Source organism: Netta rufina, assembly GCF_964035555.1.
Source record: "Netta rufina genome assembly, chromosome: 23".
Lineage (NCBI taxonomy): Eukaryota > Metazoa > Chordata > Aves > Anseriformes > Anatidae > Netta > Netta rufina.
Genome location: NC_140147.1, coordinates 4,174,750 through 4,195,870, shown reverse-complemented (window position 1 = coordinate 4,195,870; position 21,121 = coordinate 4,174,750). Strand labels below are relative to the sequence as shown.

At 57.4% G+C, this 21,121-nt stretch overlaps 1 protein-coding gene across 2 annotated transcripts; it reads right to left on the bottom strand.

The window, feature by feature from the left end:
- Nucleotides 1-5,785: 5,785 nt before the first annotated feature.
- Nucleotides 5,786-20,174, bottom strand: FAM76A (family with sequence similarity 76 member A). 2 transcript variants are annotated; one of them, XM_084300807.1, is made up of 10 exons: nt 20,064-20,174; nt 18,595-18,659; nt 17,765-17,819; nt 17,037-17,189; nt 16,296-16,453; nt 15,666-15,752; nt 14,883-15,014; nt 10,639-10,774; nt 10,070-10,171; nt 5,786-7,651 (listed from the first exon to the last, which is right to left on the bottom strand). In XM_084300807.1, the coding sequence occupies exons 1-10, from the start codon at nt 20,142-20,144 to the stop codon at nt 7,565-7,567; spliced, it is 1,056 nt and encodes a 351-aa protein (XP_084156933.1). In that variant the 5' UTR covers nt 20,145-20,174; the 3' UTR covers nt 5,786-7,564. The 2 variants fall into 2 exon arrangements, with proteins under 2 accessions (XP_084156933.1, XP_084156934.1); XM_084300808.1 differs by lacking the exon at nt 14,883-15,014.
- Nucleotides 20,175-21,121: the final 947 nt, after the last annotated feature.

Sequence of the window (21,121 nt, the reverse complement as noted above, 5' to 3'; positions counted from 1 at the left end):
CAGGGCCCAGTGTTACCATGTCAGCCCCCCTCACCCAGCTCTAAATGGCTACAGAGGGGAGGCTCCGGGAGGGAACCGCAGCACTTTTTGGGGTACAGGGTGCAGGGCCACGGAGGGGCAAGTCCCAGCTCCCCAAATCCTCATCTTCCACTCCCCAAATCCTCAGCATCCACCCAGGGGAGCCACCGGTTCCCGATTTACCCCGGCTGCTCACGGGGAGGACAAATCTCTAGGTTCATCCACCCCAGCGGCAGGGCTGGAGATCAGGGGCCAAATTCTGCTTGGGCTCAGCTCTCCGCTGGGAGCGGCAGCGACAGCTTGCTGAGCAGCTGGGCACTGGGATGTGGCAGTAATTAGCACGGGGCTGAGCACTCGGGGGCTCAGCGGGGCTGGACGCAACCTGGGGTGCTCCCACTCTTCACCCTGGTAATGAGCACCTGGTGCCGTGGGTGCCTGGGGGAAAGCGGGGCAGTAATAGCCCAAAGGCCTTTTTTTTTTTCCCCAAAAACTGCCCCGTGAGTGTCAGCTGGGAGCCTGGCCTGGGTCACCTATCATGGCAGAGCCCCCACCCCGTTACCAGCCCCAAATCTGCAGGATGGCAGCTGGGGAGGGGATGAATGTGTGGTCCCAAGGCGGGAGCGCAGGAGCCAAGAGCGCAGCCCCGGTGGCTTCTTCGAGCCAGGGCGGGGTCATTTCAGGTGGACACACGCACAGCACAGCCCCGGCAGGTCTGCCCCAATTCGGGGGCCAAGGGGGGCAGAAGGAAAAGATCCCAGGGTGAGCCCCAGCACCCGGCCCAGCTCCACCGCCCACTCCTGTGGCCAGAGAGCACCACGATGCTGCCGGCTGCCCAGCTGGGGCCACCTGAGGCCACGAGCTCTGGTTTGCTCCGAGCACAACAACCCAGAGCCGAAATCCACCCCTTGCTCTGCAGCACGGCGGGGGCTGCATCTCACCCCCCTCTGCGCCCCCCAGCAAGCTGAGGACACAAGGGGCTGCGGGCTGAGATGCGCCCGGGCACCCTGGGGCTGCAACCCCGGGGCTAGCCATGCTGCCAAGCATTTCATAGAAAATCTCCCCAGCAGAAGGCACCGAGGGCTGTGCCAGGAGGACGTTCACCCAGGGCCTGGCCAGCGCCGTGCCCTGCGTGCAGGAGAGGGCAGGAGGGGCTGCGTGCGGCCGGCTGTGCACTCGCTCGGCAGTAAGGAGCGGCACGCGATTCCCCCATCTGCTCCGCAGCCCCAGGTCAGCCGACCCCGGCCGATTAGAGGCGCGTTACCTGCAGCCTCAGCACTTTTCCTGGCCTGTTTGCAGTGCTCCTTCCCACGTAGCAGCCGGCTTGGGCTGTCAGCAGCTTTTCCCCCCCGCCTCGAGAGCAGCCTGGCAGAAGGAGGTGACCTGCCGCCACCTCTGAGCCGCGAGGGGCCGGTGCCCGCAGTGCCCAGAGCTGGCCCCAAAGATTTCTCCAGCCCCTTCCCGTTGTACACCCCTTCTATCCACACCCCTGCGTGGTTATCCTGTAGGAAAAATGAAAAAAATAAAATACAAAACATCTAAAAATACCCCGGAGCCTATGCCCATTCTCCTTCTAAACCAGGATGAAATTTCCCAGGTTAGAAAAGTCGGGAAACCCTCGGCAGCTCCTCTCTGCTCGCAGGCTGCAGGAGCTTGGGGCTGTGCAGAAATCCCCTCAGCACGCTCAGGGTGACTTTGCCCAGGTTATCCCAGCTCCAGCAGCTTGCCCAGGAGGGGAGCCCGGCCCCACGGCTGCTTCTGGAGCCGAGCATCCCTGGGATGAAGGAAGAGGAGCCAGAAGCAAACCCAGGCAGTGCCCAAGCAGGTTGCAGCTCCTCAAGACCTTTCATCCTGCAAGCCTCATCCAAGAGTGCTTGAGGTGTGGTGTTTTGCCCCAGTTTGAGCGTATTCATGCGAGGAAATAAAATGCTACGAGGGTTTTTCCTGTGCTAATTCGCACACGTGCACCTGGCTGCACAGGGGCTCGTTACGATATTCATTGGAAAAAAGGTGGCAAAGGAGAGGCAGCGTTTCCTCGAGGGGAAACCCAGAGCAGAACCCAAACACCCGGTTTCCAGAAAGCCCCGATCATGGGAAACATGCAACGGCTCACTAATTATTCAGGCAGCGAGAGCGCCCTAGTTAACGAGATGCTGACTGTACAAGTCTGTTGATTTAGTTCCGCGGCGCGCGGTAAGAAAGCTAAACAGGAAGGCAGGCGGATTGCTCAAGATAAGTCACCTCAGAGCAAACAGCGAGCTTGTCTGGGGCGAGCCCCTGCCTTGCCTGGCCCCCGGGACCCCGTTGGCCTGGTGTCCAGCCGGGCCAAACCCCAAGGACGAAGGGAGGCACCGCGGCACCGTGTGGGGGGCTGCTGGGGCACCCGGTGAACCCCTTCGTGTTCCCTCTGCGCTTTGCCCTTGGCCAGAGAGCGGTACCCCGCAGGGGAAACCCGAGAGTCTGGCCTTGATGGGATGCAGGAAGGGTGCCTGGCCTCGTTATGGGGTGTGGGGAATTTTTCTGCTGGAGGAAATGGAGCCTGGCAGCAATTGCATCGCTTGGAGCACGGAGGGGAGCTAAATTGGAGCGTGGTCCTCAGCTCTGCAGCACCACCCGCACCAGCAGGAGCTGCAGGCGCTCAGGACCCGCACGGCTCCAGCAGCACAAACACAATGGGAACAGTGGCTTGTACTGGTTTGTACTGGCAAAGGGCTCCTCGTGGCTCTGGAGCCTTCTCCAGCATCAGGGGGGAGGAGGAGAGCCCCGATGTGCCGCAGCAGCGGGTACCAAACCCCGCAGACCCTCTGGCGCTGGCGAGGGCCGGGGCTGCAGCCAAAACGCCTTTGGACTCCTGGCCCTGCAGAGATTTCCTTGGGCAGGAGGCAAAGTGCAGCCGAGCCTCCTGCACAGACACCTCTCACAGCACCATCCCAAGGCAACGCCAAACCTTCCCCACCCTGAAGCCCCCAAACCACCCCCGAGCAGCCCCCGCTCCCTGCGTCGGCCCCTTCAGCCCGCTGCAGCCAGCGGGGCGAGCTGCCTTCCTCCCCTCCCCGCCCGAACACGGCTGGTGCTCACCTCTCCAGACCAGTTACAAAACAAGTTCCTGATGCTTTGAAGGATTTTAAGATCCTTAGGTTCGTGTTTTATTTTTTTAAGGCACTACAGCCCAAACCTGCTGCCCCTAGGGCACGCCACGTGAGCCAGCACCCCCAGCAAGCCCCAGCAATTAGGTGAGGAGGGGAAGGGAGCGCGTTTCGGGGTAATTACCGGCCGGTTCTGTCGGTTTATTTCTGCTGTGGGTTTACTGCTGCTGCAGGTACACGCTGTCAGGCTGCAAAAACAGTTTATTCATTCACATATTAAAGCCCCAGCTCCTTGCCAAGGGGCCTGTAAGTTTGGAGAGCAGACATTTATTCAAGTAATTACTTTAAAAAAAACAACACACACACGCGCGCACACAACTAATCCTCCGGGTTAGTGGATCTCAAGAAATGCTTTGCAAGAGGTTTTCGCTGTGCCCCGAAGACCCGGCCACCTTCAGCTGCCCAGGTCAGCACTCCTGAAACTGCAGCCTTTGAGCTTCGGGACCCTCGGCACGGGGAGAGCTTTCTGCTGGAGGCAGGCGAGGGGCAGCCAAACACGAGCTCACCCGGAGCTGGTGGAGCGGGGAGCAGCACTGACCTGGAAGTCTCATTTTTGACCCCAATTTCAGGTGGCTGGGATCAGTACATAACGCCGTTTTTAAGAGCATTCGACCGCTGTCAAAATCGTATTTTCCTACAGCTTTGAAATAGAAATGGGGTAATCACAACCCCAAATAATAAATATATATATATAGAGAGAGAGATATCCTTCTGCAAACATTCAAACTGCTTTAGAAGCAGTGGATAAACCGCAGAGAGAAGGAAGTGTGCGCTACCAGATAAAGGCAGGAGCCGGCCAGTTCTCACCCGAGGCCTGGCTGGGAATTGCAAAAATCACCCGCAACCCACTCAAAATCCTCCCTGCGGCTCCGCCAGGGCGGACTCGAGGCGGCCCCTTGGGGGGGGGAGAGCGAGGGCTGGGGGCTCTGAGAGCGGCCCTGGCTCTACCCACGGACTCGGGGCCGAGCCTTGGGCAAATCTGACCTTATCTGCCTCCCTGCCCGCTGTAAACGGGGATAATTGGGCACGCTCAAGGGTACGGCAGCAAGGTTTGCGCTGCCCTCAGCAGAGATAAGGCGCCGTGCGAGCGCTCTGGCCCACTGGCACACTTGTGACTTTGGCACCTGTGGTGGAAGGCAGAGCCGAGGAGGAGGAGGAGGAGGAGGAGGAGGAGGAGGAGGAGGAGGAGGAGGAGGAGGAGGAGGAGGAGGAGGACGAAGGAGGTGCTGCCGAAGGCTGGGGATGCAGAAGCCAGCCCAGGAAGGCTCCCAGCCACGGGGCGCACTGGAGTTGTGCTCTGGTTTTGCTCCTTTTCGCTGTGGTTGCTGCCCCCTCTGCTTTGCCGAGGCTCGCGGCTCACCTAGCGCACTGGAGCCCAGCAAATTGGGGGAGAAACCGCCAATTCAGGTGGGAAACCACACCTGGAGAAAACAGCTGGGGCCTTCCCCAAAGAGAGGGAAAGAAGGCTGCTGTCCGGTCTTCTCTCCATCCCTGAAACTAAAACGAGCTGCATTACGTGCCAGGAAGGTGCTGGGACGAGCACACAATAGGGGCGGTGGGACAGGACCCCAGGTGCTGCCCTCCAGGGCTGCTGTAACGATTCCTGGGGGGGTCAAGCCAGAGGGGAAGGGTGAGACAAAAAGAGCGAGCCAAAACCCATCCCAGCCTCCTGCCACGAGCCTCTCCCCTCCCAGGCAGGGGAAGCCAACTTGGAAGAGCAGCAGCCACTAAAAGGCTGCAGCACCCATGCAAAACCTTCGACAGAAACTATTTTCCTTCCCCGTGTTTAACGGAGAACGAGGGCGTTTGCCAGCATTAAGGAATCCCAGGCAAACGGTCACTTTCTGCGTGCAACTCGGGGCCTTGAAAAATAGGAGGTTGAGTGGGAAAAGCCTTCGCAGGGCTCCGGCACAGCCAGCACTTGTGTTTTCCCCCTCCCCGGTGCAGGCAGTGCCCTGGGAACACGCTCACAGCCAGGACAGGGCAGGAGGGGAGCAGCACTGCCAGGAGGCGAGGGACACCCCTGGACAGGCTGAGCTGCAGCTCCCTGAGGGCCTGGGGTGCTCCCAAAGGGCAGCCAGCTTTGGTTCCCACCTTCTGCTGGAGAAGCAGGAGCTTTATGAATAAAAGCTGATCTGTTTTCCCTTCCAAACAGCCCCGAGATAAGGGGAAGGCAGAAGCAGAGCCCGCTTGTGCTGTTTGCACGGGTACCTTAAGGGGAAGCGCCCCGGTATCCTCTCAGCTCTTTGTTCCCTACCAGCTTTGTTTCTGCGCCCTGCCTCGCTGCGGCTGGGGAAGGAAACCCAGACCTGCTCCGAGGGAGGCAGAGCGGTGCTGGGGAGCGGGACGTAACCAAGGAACACGGAGCCTAGCAACAGGCTGGGTCGGGAGGATTCGAAGATAGCAGAAGTGGGAGCCAGGCAAACAATGGCACCAGGGGCTGCAGCACAGGCCTTGGAGCAGGCAGGAGCCAAGAGGGGACGAGTCAGGGCCAGGGGGTGGTTTTTTTTCTTCTTTCAGGCAAATAAAGTGTCAGACACACACAGACAAGTTGTTTTTTTTTTTTTAAACACTTTAACATTTGTCAGAGTTTTTGTACAAATCAAAGCATCCCTTTTAAAATCTCCATTATTACAAACATACAAAGGAACGATGTTATTACTACAAATTATCAGCTACTCAACTTTGTCACAATTAAAAAAAAAAAAAAAAACCTTAACAGTATATACAGGGCCTTCCTCCCTCTGTTTGTTTCTGTAGCTTGAGGGAAGCAAAAAAGCAAAGCCCCCAATTTAAAAAAAATCCCACCAATGCACCTCAGTTTCTAAAAACGTGTGAAGTATAAAATTAGGTGAGTATTTTCCTGCTGTCACACTCTGGCAAAGTGTAACAAGTTTTTTTTTCCCTCACGTCAGAAGTATCTTTAAAAAAAAAAAAAAAAGAAACAAAAAGATGTGGCAGAGTGTCTGATGCTGCAGCACGCTCCTTCCATGCCGGAAGCCAACATCAAAAAAGTGCCTTTGAGTAAAAGTCGTCTTTAGCAACAAAAAAAAGGAGAAAAAAAAAACTCACAACGTCTAGTTAAAAGCTTAATAAAAGCCCTGACAGAGCAGCCAGCCCTGCCTGGAAGGGCAGCTTTTCTCCTCGCCACCACCTACCGTCAGCGCCGCTCCGCACTAAGGTCTCGTCCCCTCCTCCTCCGCCCCGCGGGTCTCCAAACCCTGAGATGTTTCCTCACGCCCTGAAGCCATGCCCAGGAGCGCTCGAGCTGCTTTCCCCCGGTGCCAAGTGCTTGTTGTCCCCCCCAGGGGACATGGGGAGCTGGGGGAGCGCCCACCCCGGGCTCTGGGGGCTCTGCTGCGGCTCTCAGCCGTTTCTGAGCGGCACATCCCTGGTGCAGGGAACGTTCGTAGCCCTTTTATTCTGCTGGCTTTTCATCAGCAGCGAGAAATGTCCCCGGAGAGCCCCAAGAAACACTTCCTGGCTTGGGTTGCTGCCTGAGTAAGCGCTTTCCCGGAGTCAGCCTGGCCCCTGCTTCTGCTTCTGGCAGGGAGAGGGGGAGAAGGGGGCGAGCGCAGGAAGCAGCCGAGCCTCGAACTCTCCTCGCGTGAAGAAATGGAGGAGGAGAGGCTCGATCCTGCCAAGCCCCAGAGGCCACCGAGTAACCAGGGCTGGGATGAGGTGGGTCTGTCTGTATCGTTAAGCTCTGGCGCCCAACCCAACAGCTAGCGTAACAAAACAGGAAAACACCAAAGCCAGCAGTCGGCTTCGCCAGGCTGACACTGGGAAAAGGAAAAAAAAAAAAAAAAAAAAAAAAAAAGAAGAAAAAACAAAACCGAAACCCCTCCAAGATAAATACAGAGCCCCCATTCTGGAAGCGTCTTCAAAAGGGGTGGACGAACCGTTCTGAGCGGTGGCACAGCCTCCCAGGAACGTCTGTCGGGCTGGTGATTTATCGGCTTCCTTTGGAGGAGGGCGCAGTCCCAGACCAGTCGGGCTCCCAGTGCACGCAGCTCCCGTCCCATCCGCGGAACGAGGGGCCTCAAAGCAGCAGGTCTGAGCCCAGCCACAAGTCTCTAACGCAGCAGGTTCCCGGGTGCTAAGAGAAAGGGGGTGGCAGTGGTAGAAACTGGTCGGGAAAACACTTTGTCCGGCCAGCAGTGCTTTGGGGAGGAGTGGGGTGGCTGGGACCTGTCCCCGCGGATCGCCACGGGGCTCAGCAGAGGTGGAAGCCAGACACACTCGAGCGTGCTGTCGGAAAGGCAACACACAGCAGGCGTTTCCGTCGAGGCCGCAGCAGTGGGAGAGTGACAACACCGAGGTTTTGGCTTCCAGCAGTCAGGCAGGCCTCCCGGACTCCTTGGCTAATGCTGGGGAAAGCTCCCAGATCGGGGGGTTTGGTTTTACGGGGAGGTTATTGCTCCCGACTTCTCAGGCTTTTTGCCCTTCGATAGGGCAGCTGCTTGCTTCAGGAGTTCTCTGTTCTTGGCCTGGAAACACAGGGAAAACGGGTATTTAATGACAAGGATCAGCGTTAGCTCCTGGGATCCTAAAATTGCCTGGACAGAAACTGCTGTTTGGTGAGCAGGGAGGCAGATGGGGCTGTGCAGCACCTCAGCCCCACCGCCCAGAGAGGGCTCTTCCCATCCTTCCCCCTTGTACCCTGCTGTAACACAGCCACGGGAGGTTAACGGGGCTGTGGTGAACTCAGACATCCACAGCTCGCATTAACCAGCCACCTCGCCAAGGTCTCTGGGACCAGCTTTCAATCCTCCTCTTCCCTTCCAGCAGCCGCTGCGGTCTGACAGCGCCAGAAGCGGTGGAGAAAAACCCAAGGGACTCAAGGCCCCGTCTTGACTCTTGTTTTAGCAAGTCAAAGAGGCAAACCTCTCCTAGCCTGCATCCTCACTGGTGTGCAGGGTGGAACAGCTCACTCTGTTCGGCTTTGTTTCACCCCTGGTTTCTTGAGACACTGCCAATGTTTTACCAGGACTCAGCGCCGCGCTGCCTGTACCCCAGCAAGGAGCCTCCCAAACCCACCAGAGCACCCAGAGAAAGCAGCTCGGCTCTCTGGTTCAGACCAAATTAAAATCACAGCAACTTACAAACGAGGCTTTTTGGTCCCTTTTCACAAAGCCCTGAGCTCGCTCACCTCTGGCCCACACAGTGATTGGTGCCGTACCAGTAGGGTAAGGGGCAGAACCCGCACAAAACCAGCCACAGCCCTTCTGCGCTGGTTTGCAGTGAATGATTGGATACACAAAGGTGGTTGGAGGAATTAAACCCTCCGCTCTGGTGCTGCGTGGGGTAAAGCAGCTTATTCTACCTCCTGGCAGGCTGGGAGAACACAGCACCCCTGCTTCCCCTCCGTGCAAAGACAAGACAAAATAACCCACGAGCACATTCAAAAATTGAACCATGTGAACGCTCCCAAGGCACCTACAGCGCACCAGGAGGATCTGAACTTTTATTTTGGCATCCGTGAGGAAAGTTTCCAGAGCCTCAGTCAGCACCAGCTGCAGGAACACATTCGGGCAGCAGAGAGGAGGAGCTCAGGGCAGTCCCACCCCGAGCACAGCGCAGCGGGCGGCAGACACACGAGCCCCTCTCCACCCAGGGTGGCTGCGGGCAAAGCCGCTCGCGGGGCTGCCGCTTCCTCTTTCCCCTCAGAACCTCAGAACTGAGCAAGTTTAAGGCTGTCGGGAGGTGTCCAGCAGCTTTTGAGACAAGACAACCTCCTGGAACTACAGCAAAAGGCTCCCCGGGGACACACGCTGAGCCAGCAGCGCGCCCTGCCTCGGGAAAGCACCGCACGCAGGGGGGGCACCTCCCTGTCAGCCCCCGGCTTCACGAGGCAACCAAGAGGTGGAGGCTTGTGCCTGCTCCCAGCCGCACTAAGAACATCAGGTCATCCTTCGCAGGCCCAAAGCCACGAGACAGAAACAGCTCGGGGCTGAAACAGGATCACAAAAGCAGAACAGGCAGAAGGCTTTGGCTGCTGTCGGCCCCTCAACCACAAAGCAAAGCGCTGCCCTGCTCTGCGGGGTGGGAGCACACCCAGCCCCCTCCGGGCAGGCTGACGTCGCTTCAGGACGTGCTTTGTGCAGGGGAGCTCGTGGGCACCAGCCTTCTGACAGCAACTGCAGCCTCCCAAACCCGTCTTCCTCTCTAATAATTAACTTGGGTGTGTGCAGCCGGAGGAGGGGCTGTTTTCTCAGCAGGAATATAAGCCTTTTGTCTTCTCCCCTCCCATTTCTCATTGCTAGGGCTTTAGATCATTATAAACCCCGGGGTAATTAAAGGGTGCAAAGTTCATTTCTAAGGCTGCCTTCTTCCCTGTAACCAGCTCCCCTTTGACCCGATCTCTTCAGCGGCTCAGAACGCGTTGGGGCTGATAGCCTGCCTGGTGTTCCCAGGGCCGTGACAGAAATCCTGCTCTCCCTGTTCCCTCCAGCTCAGGGACTTCTTTATTTGGACTACGGAGATAGAGCGCTAAGGGAACTGCCGACTGCTTCCCGATCTTTGTTCCCTTTGCTTACCGGCCACATAAATCACATTAGGAGCTACGGGGAGCTGACAGAGGTTCTGTAACCTGGAGGAACGGGTTCAAACCCGGCGCTGGCAATAGTAAAAACAAGTCTGATGGTTCCCAGCTGGTCCACAAGGGACACAGCACGGCACTTCACAACGCAGAGGGCCTGAGCCCGAGTAGAGAGCAGCAAGAAGGATGTAAGGAGGGGTTACAGTGCACTGAGGCGTGGGGCGGGGCTGGGGCAGAGCAGAGAGGCTTGAGGACAGGGCTGAGAAGTGTTAGCAGAGCTGCCTCTGCAAAGGCTCGCAGGTTGTTCTCACCAGGAGTGTCCTCAGCCACTCCTAGGCACAGCGAATTAAAACAAAAAGGCTGTCACCTGTAACTGCTCCATGACCTCCTTGTGCGTCTTCTCCATCTGGTTCATCTTTGCCCTCATCTGTGACTCCTGGTACTGCAGGTCGGCTTTCAGCTCTGTGATCTGCAGATAAAGCAGGAGCGAGCGCATGAGCTGGAGGAAGGAACGACTGCCTTCACCCCAGGTGCACCCTGCCACAGGCAACGCCTCTGCAGAAGTTGTGTGAGACTACCCGAGTTTGGAAACGTGCTGGGGGAGAGCAGCAGGACCCAAACTGCTCCACGGAGCTGCACAGAGAAGCAGAAGCGCCCAGTGTGCTGCTCTCATGCTGCACAGGGCAGCAGGATTTCTCTCTGCCTTGCCCCCAAACAGAGGTGTCTGAAACTGGCCAGAAAATAGCCCCTTATGAAATGAGAGCCCCCCAGGTGGGTCCCAGAAGCCTCTAACTTTGGAAAGGAGGCAGCCTGGAGACAGGCAGAAAGCCTCTTGCTGGTTGCAGCAGAAAATGCTAGACTCTGCTGGAGTGTGATCTGTGTGAACGCGGCAGCTGTCAGCGTGCTGTGGGGAGGGGAGCGAGCCAAGGGCTCTACCTTCTTCTCCTTCTCCAAAATCATCTGATCCTTCTGGTGCAGCATCTTCTTTAAGGTAGCCACCTCCTCCTTCAGCTGGGCGATGATAACGAAGTGGTCAGTGCCAGGAGAGTCCAGGGCGAGGTCCGGAGAGAAGCTGCAGCAAAGAAGAGGGCAGGACTCTCATCACGACCCCTTCTCCTCACCGAGGCAGGGGAAATCCCACAGATGGCACTCGGTGGAGAACAGGAATTATTCATGACACACACTGTGGCCTCCAAACACGCAGGGTCTGGAGGTGTTACCTGGATCCCTGCCCCTGGATCCCACAGAGATTTTGGGAAGCACCCGAGACGCTGGGCAACAGGGTCCTCGGGATAACCCGAGTTGTGCCACTGCACCATCAGCAGGGACACAGGACTGCTGGGGGCGAACAGCAGCCAGCATCTGCAGCAATCAAGCAGTAATGATCCATTTTCAGACCAAAGAGCTGAGGCCAGCAATCAGAGAGCTGGTGAAACTTTACGCAACCACTTAGGAACTCTCCTCGCTCACAGGCAGTCCTTGGATGTACAGCAAAGCTCGGCACTCAGTGTAAACAAACATTCTGGCAAGGAGGGAACATGAAAGAGACACAAATAACCCCCGAGTTAAACAAACAAAGCCAAAGGAGACACCTAGATTAAAGTCAGCCCTGTCCTCAGCAGGGAAAAGGGGAAAAAGACAGGCTGGACTTCAGTATTTTGATTCCACCATGACACAGCAATGTAGGAAGAAGCTTCGTTACGGCTTCAGAGCAGGAAGGGCTCTTCAGGAAGACAGACAAACAGCCGAGGGCATTGCTCATCAGCCAGCTACTCTGACCTTAAGCAACCAGCTGAGAACGTATCCAGACATCAGCCACCCTCCTGCGGAGGTAATCCACACATCTTCCTCCAAGACACCCAGGATCTGGGCAGCCACCCCCAGTGTCACACTCCAGCAGATCACAAGATACGATAAGCTGCAGCCACAGGCCCAGGGAGCTCACCTGATCTCTGTCTGCCTTCTGTTCCTCACCGCTGTAATGCTAAGCTTGATTTTTATCTCTCGGTGCTAAAAGGGCAGCACACTCCCAGCCACACACCTCTGAAATGGCTGTATAAAAATTTAACAGTAATAAAAAAAAAAAAAAAAAAAAAAGGCAACAAAGCTTCACCTAGAAGATAACGGCCAGGCTCGAAGTTATCAGCCAGCGCTGCTGCCATAAAGATAAAAAGCCTTCAGGTTACCTGAATTCGGACATTTTTTGAAAGCCTCCCGAGTAGGCCAGCACACGTCCCGAAGCTTAGAGTCAGCTCTAAAGCTGGGAGGTGCAGTGGACGGGGCAGGCAGGGTGTGGAGCCAAACAAAGCTCCCCCAGGCACGCCGCCACTTCTGAGCCCCGGCCGGAGAGCTCTGGCTGCTCACCTCACGCAGGGGGCTCCTCCAGCGCCTGGAAAGAATCCATCTGCTAATTAAAAGCACAGCCCTGGAGGGCAAGGACGTGGCAGCAGATGGGGAGCTACAGAGGGAAGCTGGAGAAGGGGCAGCTTCACAGCCCTGAAAGCCACAGGACAGCCCTGCGGCAGCGGGAGGGAAAGCTTGGCAAAGGAAAAGTCAGAGCACAGGGGAAACGCCGTGCACGTTTGCAGCACGCTGCCAGAAAAGCCACCCCAAGTCACAGCAGGTCCCTGGGGGCACGGGGGTTAGCACTGGCTCCTCACACTGGGCAGCCCTCAGGCACAGGAGAGGTTCAAACATGCATGCTGGAGGAGAGCAGCTCCATTTTCAAGCTGTTCCCAAGCACAATTTCCCCAAAGTGGAGGCTCTGCAGCGTGCTGGTGGGTGCTCAGCACCTCGCCGGCGCTAGCAGTAGCTTCAGTTTCCCACTCAGCGCAAATGTGCTGGGGAGGAGAGAAGGGAAGGAGGAAAAAAACACAAAAAGGCAGCCTCCACACAGGAAAAAATAAAAAATAAAGTCTTCCTCACTGAATTCTACCGGTTAAAACAAAGTCTGGTGTGCACTGCTGCCTTGCCCAGGCAGGCTGCCCTCCTGCTGTGTCCTGGGGTGAGGAGCAGAGCGGGGAGATGCTCGGTTTCCCGGAGCAGGAATCATCAGCTCCCTGGCAGCTCCCGTTGCGAGCAGCCAGGAGGCGAGCGCGGCCCTGCCACCCAGCGGGGAGAAGGGACAGGAGGTGCCACCAGCCCTCTGCTGAGAGGCACGGGGCTGGCACCAGAGCTTCGGGGCCTCCACAGGTCTTCCTGCCGAGGACGTGGAGCACAGGCAGGTTTTCTGCTGCCCAGCTGCTGCAAAATCCACCCTCAAAAGCGTCAGTGGGCAAATTAACGAAGCTTTCTCTTCCTCCTCTTTTTTTTTTTTTTTCTAAAGGGTTTCAAGTCAGTAATGAAAGCTTTCTCTGTCTTTAACTCCACATTAAGGAAGCCTGAGGCTCCAAAATTAGAAGGAGAAGTGACAGATGCACGTCGTTCCTTCAGCAGATGAAGAATAAAAACCAGCAGCCAAAGCAAACCAGCAGCACCCAACACGTCCCCAGAGGTGAGCTCCGTCCCAAGGGGCTGTGCCCCCGGCCGGGGAGGTGTGGGTTCTGTGAGTCCCAGCAGCCTCAAATTCATCCCGCAATTAAGGGACTTGATGAGCTCCCACTGCCTGCAGTGGAGGCAGAAAAAAACAGAGCTCTTCCACAGACACCTGCCTCTCCGGAGAGTGGAACAGAAACCAAAATGCCTGCCCTGAACTCGACACCTGTTAAAGGACTGAAATCAGGCAAAAGAAAAGCCAAGCTTAACGAGTTTGCTGTTTATGTCAGGCTGCTGTTAATGGGCACAAAGCAGGCTGAGTTTACAACAAAAACACTCTGTTCCCAAAAATCCGTCCAAACCCACAGGAACCAGCACTGAGCTCCCACTTCCCCTATCGCCAGCAAAAGCAGGAGCAGTTCAGCCCAAATCCTAGCGCTTTCAGCAGGAGCCAGGACACTTCCATGCTAACAAGAACGTTTTTACTCAACACAGCCCTGGCAGAAGGGGGTGAGGAGGCCCAGGCCCCGCTGGGGCACAGCAAAGCCCAGGGCTGAGGGGTGTTGGCAGGAGAGTGGGGTTTGTGGGGCACAGGGTGCTGCAAACTGTGCTGGGAGCTGCTCCTGGTGAGCCCCTCGGGTACCACCCTGCTGCCAAAAACCCCCGTGCCCCACCCCAGGCCCTGACCCAGGCTGATTCTGGGGTGCCTCAGTGAAAATGGTGCAAGAGGGGAGGCTTTTAAGGGGGGTTCCTCCTCAGCAGCTCCACAATCACACTTAATGAAGCACCATTATCATTCTGCTCAGGAAACGCAGCCCCGTGTCTATTTAAGGCAGCTGCAGCTCGCCTGCTCCACAGCACGTTGCTGGAGCCCTTCAGGAGCTGCTAAAATTGCACTCGGTTCGTTACTGGGACTCATCAAGAGCCTGTGGCAGAGACCACAGCCCTGGCAGGAGCCGGACTGACACATCTGACGTGAGAGCAAACAGAAAGAAAGGCATCTGATTTCTCCAACGACTGCTCCTGCTTTGCAAGCAAATGGCTAGCATCGAGACCTTTTGCTTCTTGGGGAGGTTCACACCAGCAGTGGTGCTACCAGGGGTTGCTGAATCTCACCCAGGCTTTAACAAGCAGATAAAAGCACCTGGAAACATCTGCAGCCCAGGGAGCAGGGGCAAAACGGGGCTCCAGAGGGAAAGCAGCGCTGATGGGCAGAGATCTGGTGCAGAGGCCGGTCTCCAGGCTCTCCTCCAGCTCCCCCAGCGTTACGGGCAGCCGGATGACTCCTCTACAAACTGTGCTCAGCTCCCAAGCCACAGTCAGCCCTTAATTTCTTTCAATTTTAATAGAAAATATGGTTCTGGCACCAAGTGGTCTTGTAGACCACTTTGTGGGAATCACTGCCCTATAAAATTACTGAAATCCTCTTCCCCATACCAGCATTTCATCTCTAAACACTGCCCAGAGGTTAACGGTATCTACAGGAGAGGTGACGTGATCTTGAAGAGACCTTCAAGGCAGGCAGGCGGCAATTAATTACCCGGTGCTCTAATGAACCCTTTGGCACTAAAAAGCCTACGCTCTGGTCCACGCTCCCAATTCTCTGCTGTTTGGAAGGAGATCCATGGAGAGGGGCAGCTTCCAGGTCTGAGACACTTCCCGGGGAGGGAGGGCAACAGGGGGGAGAAAACAAGAGGTGATCTCACTTCAGGATGTCAGTGCCTTGAGAAACAGGACAATGGTGGGCACCGAGACTCGGGTGGGAAGCAGCCCCCTGCGCCAACGTGGACGGGGCACTCTGGATAGGGGGACAAAGCATCTCGGGAGAGGAAGGAACGCTGAGAATCAGAGAGGAAAGGGAGGAATGAAAATATGCATGTACAAGACCATCAGAAAATAAATAAAAAAAAAATCCATCTCAATCTCCTGTTTCTGCTAGCGACTCCCGTTGTGCTGCGCACGCAGCCAGCGTAATCCAGCACAAACTGTGGCAGCAGAATGGGACCAGCTGCGTCGAGCAAAGCTGTCTGATTGCTTGGCCCTCCCCCTGAAGGCAGGAGGGGAAACGGGAGGTGGGTTTTGATCCTCTCCTCCGAGGCCATCTCCCCGCAGAGCAGTCTGACAGCCCAGAAAGCACAAAAACTGCACAACTCGGCAGCGTAGCCGGCAGCCACCCCTTCCCTGTAGCTGCAGGGAGGGGATAAAGCTGAGCTGGCTGCAGTTTTTGTAATTCTGGTGAGCTCAGCCAACGAGCAGCTCCTGTTCTAGCAGGCACAGGTACCCCGCATTCCTTTCTTTTTGCAGTCTGTGTCTAAAGGCCAAGTCACGCTGCCCTGCTGGGTTCTGGGAAGCTGCTCACGCGGCCCCTTTAGGTCCCAGAGCCCCAGATCCCTGCTCTAGCATAAAGCTTCCTGCTGCCCGCACGCCACTCTCCTGCATGAAGCTTCGCCAGACCGCCCACCCACAATTTCCCCATGTAGCAGGCTCACCTGTCACCATTGGCAGATATGGCATCAAACTTGGCTTTCTTCTTTGGGATTTCGTTCTGAATAGAAGAGGTGGATAAGGTTTTCTGGCTAGAAAAACAAGGAAATCGTATGTCAGAACCTGAATGATTTGCAGTCAAAGAGAGAGGAGCAGCTAAATATTCCCACCCACTTTGAGCCTATTAAGACAAGGTTTCCTAGCACAAGAACGAACAATAAAAAATCATTCCTTGAAGAGCAGCTGGAGACTAAAAATAAACAGAAAACAACGCGTCAGCCAGATCAGTAGGTAGGTGAGGAACTCATGCTTAAAATCTGCATTTCAATCAAGTTTTACAAACGCAATTTTGCTTTAATTGTACACAGGTTCAGCAAGTCGAATCGCTAAGCAGCACCGGCGGACTACAAGCCTACACCAGAACAACGGTGCTTGCAAAGCAGCGACGCCTGACTTCGCCAGATTCCCCCAAGCAGCAGAAAACTGCCCAAACCCATCACTGTTTCGTGGTCCCGAGGCCAAGGCACTGCTCCCAGTCACTTCAGGAAGGGCAGCAAGGCGTGAGGAGCAGCCAGGAATCCTCCTTGCTCACCTCGGAGCAAGCCCAGCCCGACAGAACGGCGCGTGCAGGTTACCTGTTGTAATGGCTGCCGCTGCTGAGCCTGCTGTACTGCTCCTTCTCTTGCAGGCTGGCTCGGGACGAGCTGCTGAGGTGTTTGCACTGCTCTTTGGTCTTCTGTAGGACCCGTTTATAGGACAGTGTGCATAACCAGCAGAGCAGCTTCCCGTCCACCTGGAGGGCACGAAAGGGAGACAGTTTTGTCTTGCTTCCTGCCCGCAAACGAAGCAGAGCGAAGACAAGAAGCACCTTGGGGCTTTAAGATCACAAACAAGCAGAGACTCAAAAAGGATCCCTCGGGAGCCTGGGAAGGGTAAGAAGTGCATTTGGCACGGCTGGTGTGATGCAGGCAGCACTCAGTAACAGCACTTCTGCTAACTCCAGTCCTTGTCAGGCTTTGCTTACAGGCTGTAAGGCATCACCCGTCCATCAGGGCACGCAAATGGCACCGACACCGTTCCCCACCCCTCTCCCCCAGCAGGCACCTCATGTTTCACTCAGAGGCCCCTTCTCTTTCACCCCCTCACCTACCCTCCAGCCAAATTCAAGACATCCTCCCCAGCACACCTGGCAAAGGAGCAAGGAGGCTCAAAGATTAAAAAGCTCCCAAATCAGCTCCCACAGCAAAGCCCAGCTCCAGAAACTATTTCCCACTCAAGAGGCACCCCCTTCAGAAAAGCCAGGCAACAGGTGACAGGGCAGGCAGTCGCTGCCAGCAGCCTCGTTACCTCCTCAGGCTCCTTTGAGGGGTACTGACCTTCTTCCTGTCATCCTTCCTGTCAAACGCACACTGCTGCTTGCACTGCTCGCAGGAGTGGGGCGGCCCGTACTTCTTCTCGGAGTTGGTGCAGCGCTGGCACTTGTTTCCGATGAACGCTGCGATGATGTTGCAGTACTGGCAGGGTTTGGGCTTGAAGGAACGAGACCAACAAATATTGTAGTGCCTCCTAACGACATTAACACTCTGCTCCTTCCCCTTTCTCCCCAGGGCTTCAGAACGTTTATTTCCCCGTACCAATCTAGCTATAATGTCGATCCAGGAGATGTAACTGCATTTGGGCCCCTGGTCTCTAGCTAAGCGTGTTTAGCTGTGACACCTCGACCGTTTATGAAGCGCTAGGAAATCTTCAGCAATATTTATCACCAGAATAGAAACAATCAAAATCTCTGCTTCAGCTTTCAGAAAAGCAGGAAAACGGATTTATTCCTGCTTCCTGCGGCAGTCTCAGTTTGTATGGCCGTGTTCTTGTTTCTATTGGATCTCCAAGAGTTCATTTCCTGGTCTAAAATGATGCAGAGCTGCTCTTTTCCATACTAACAGAAGAGAAAGGTAAAAGCTTCACGCTTGAGGGACCTGCGAGTTATTGATCAGTCATGCTATTATGACAGAGCCAGCCCATAAACTGCTCTGGGATCCAGCAGGATAAAGACAAAAAAGATGAAATGACAAGAAGAGGCTGGGGCGAAGGGGCCCTGCTCACTTACTGTGCCGTAGAGCTTCACGTTCTGAGCACACTTCTTGCATATCGTGTTGGTTTTGCTGGGAAGAAGCAAAGAAGAATCACGTTATTAACACTTCCCCCAAGAACACCAAACCTCCGCGGTCGGGATCCCCCCACAGGCTCCGTCTCCAGTGACGAGATCGCATTCATCTGCACCGGGGACTCCGATATCAAAGCGCGCTTCCCATCCCCATCTGGTCGGGGATAATTTGGCAAAAAGTGGCATTACGGGGAGCTATCTTTTAATTAAGGCATCCCCAGATGACGCCAGTTTTTTGTCCTTACAGACACAGGCATCTGATCGCTGGCTAATTGGTGGCAGGCGTGAATCAGCAGCGACAGCCTCACTCCTGGAGGTCTGCGCTCAGTTACGAGGGGAGGGCAGGTCAGCACAGAGCTGAGCTGTCCAACAGCACAGGGGAGGGCACGCCACACAACGTCCACACGCTTTATGCTCACCCCATCCTGGCTTTCCCCATCCTTCCGCTGTAACTTGTGAAAACGCACAAGGGCAGAAGCACAGGAAGCGTATTAAGGAATAATTTCGGGTAGCAGGAATCAGGTAGGAGAAAACTCACGGGCGGGTGCGCCCAGAGCCCTCAGCGGCTGATGCAGCCGAGCAGTGACTGAAATAAATACCCAGGGGAGAGGAAGAGATCCAAGGGCACTGTGTGGGCACAGTGACTCGCCCAACAGACTTGTGAAGATGACCAAAGGTCTCCCACGCCTCCCAGAGCGACAGCGGGGCTCAGTCAGAGGCGTGCAAACGCCACGGCTCCGTTGTAGGGCCGGCCTCGGGGCGGGCACGCTTACCTCTCCTGCTGGAACTCGGTCCTGCAGTAGGTGCACTTGACGATGGGGTGCGCGATGCGGCACTCCTGCCCCGAGAGAAGCGGAGGGTGAGGGGCAGCGGCGCCGTTCCCCAAAGCCCAGCTCCCCTCGGGGCCTCCCCCCCACCTCAGGCACTTGTCAAACCCCAAACGTTTCCTCCCCGTGGGGCCGGGAGCAGGGTGACAGGCACAGAGCGTGGCACAGGAGATCCCTGAGTAAACCCAGCCTCACCCCCAGGGCTCTCCCCGTAACTCGGGACCCCCCAGATGCCCCAAATACTCCCCAAACATCCCCCTAACGCTCCCCGTGGCACCCTCCTCAACCCTCCAGGGAACCCAGAACGCCCCTAAAAAGCCTTCAGTGCCCTCAGGTCCCCCTGAGGAGTGGCCCCCAACCCCCCAAATGCCCAGGTTCCCCCATCTGCCCCTTCACCCCCAGCCCCCCCAAACCTTAGGGTCTCCCAAATGCTCCCAGCCCCCCCCCAACAGTCCCCAGTCCCTCCCAGTGCTCTCCATTTGCTCCCAGCCCCCCTTACACACAGCTCCTTGGTGAGCCCCAAAAGCCCCCCTCAAGGCCCCAGACACCCCCAAGTCCCCTCAGCAGCTCCCTCAGCTCCCCCAAGCGCCCCCCGGCCCCAAATCCCCCCCAGCAGCCCTGCCTCACGCAGTCCCTGACTTCCCTTCAGAGCCCCCCCTCACTTTCCCTCAGAGGACCCCACCCTCCCTCAGGGCCCCCCCTTTACCTAAGAGCCCCCCCCCAACCTCACTTTCCCTCAAAACCCCCCTCCTTACTGAGGGAAGCCCCCGCTTCCCTCAGTAAGCCCCCCAATTTCCCTCAGAGGACCCTCACCTTTACCTAAGGGTCCCCCCTTTCCCTGACCCCCCCCCTTTCCCTCAGAGAACCATCACCTTTACCTCAGAGCCCCCCCCTTTCCCTTAAGACCCCCTTTATTCCCTCAGAGGACCCTCAATTTTCCCTCAGAGCCCCCCCTTTCCCTCAGAAACCCTCCCCTCCCCTCACAGCCCCCCCTTTCCTCTCAGCCCCCTCTTTCCCTCAGAGACCTCCTTCCAAGCCCCCCCTTTTCCTCAGAACTCCCCCCAATTTCCCTCACCCACCCTTTCCCTCAGAGGACCCCCCAATTTCCCTCAGGGCCCCCCCTTTTCCTCTGAGTCCCCCCCAATTTCCCTCTCAGCCCCCCCTTTCCCTCAGAGGGCCCCCCAATTTCCCTCAGAGAGCCCCCTTTCCTCACAGTCCCCTCTTTTCCTCAGAGATCTCCTTCCAAGCCCCCCCTTTCCCTCAAAGCCCCCCCTTTTCCTCAGGAACCCCCCCGTTTCCCTCAGGACCCCCCCCTTTTCCCTCATAACCCCCCCCTTTCCCTCACAGGCCTCCCTCTCAGCCCCCCCTTTCCCTCAGAAACTCCCCAATTCCCCTCCCAGCCCCCTTCCCCGCACCTTGCAGAGCTGCTGGCCCTGGCTGAGCGCCTCGAAGGGGAAGCGCTGGTGGCACTTGGTGCAGGCGTACAGCGCCGCCATCCCGCCGCCGCCGCTGACAGGCGCAGCCCGGCCCGCCGCGCCCGCCCGCCCCCCTTTACCTCCGCCCCGCCCCCTCCGCCCCGTTCCTCCCCTCCCATTGGCCGCCTTCCCCGCCGCTCCACGCGGCCGCCGCTCTTCATTGGCCGCCGCGCGCGTCGCTCCGCGGGGGGGGCGGGGCGGGGGCGGCCCCCGCCCTTTCCCCCCTCCGCGAGCGTTGTTGCCGGGTGGGGAGGGGAGGGGAGGGGACGGTGACGTCACAGAGGGCGCGCGGCGGTGATGCAACGGCCCCGCGCGTGACGCGGCGGGGGGGGGGGGGGGGAGGCGGGGAAGTCTCGCGAGAGCGCGGCGGGAGGGGACGGGACGGGAGGGGAGGGCGGAAGTGGGGGGGGGCTGGGGAAGGGCCAAGGCCAAGGGCAGGGGGCGGGGAGGGGGCGAGGGCCTGGGGATGGGGTGGGTCAAGGGCAGGGGCCTGGGGCTGCCCAGGGGCTGGGGTGGGTCAAGGGCAAGGTCCTGGGGCTGTCCTGGGGCTGTCCTGGGGCAGGGGCCAAGGGCCAAGGCCAAGACCAAGGGAAGGGGCCTGGGTCCAGGGCCTGGGCCTAGTCCTGGGCCTGGGCCTGGGCCTGGTGCTGATGCTGGTGCTGCCCAGGGGCACGCTCCCAGTGGGGTTTGCTCCACCTTGGGCCAAGGAACAGGGCTTGTGCCCGTCCATGGGCCTGGTCCTGGGCCGAGGGCTGGAGCCTGGGCCAAGGTTAAGGGTCTGGGCCCGGCCAGGGGTCTGGGCCCATCCTGAGGCTTGGGGCCTGGGCCTGTCCAGGGGCCTGGGCCTAGGCTGAGGGCTGGGGTCTGGCCCAAGGACAAGGGTGTGGTGCTGTCCAGGGGCCTGGTTCTCATCCTGGGCCTGTCCAGGGGTCTGGGTCTGGGTCTGGGTCTGGGTCTAGGCCTGCCCAAAGGCACTCTCCAGGTTGGGGTCGATCCAT

Bases quoted from the DNA above. Each gene is read 5' to 3' on its own strand.
- FAM76A (XM_084300807.1), bottom strand. From the start codon at position 20,144: ATGGCGGCGCTGTACGCCTGCACCAAGTGCCACCAGCGCTTCCCCTTC. The intron at 17,190-17,764 runs GTAAGTGAGCAG...CGTTCCTTCAAG, and splicing joins ACGTGAAGCTCTACGGCACA to CCCAAACCCTGCCAGTACTG. The intron at 15,015-15,665 runs GTGAGCCTGCTA...TCTGATTCTCAG, and splicing joins ATATCTGCCAATGGTGACAG to CGTTCCTTCCTCTCCCGAGA.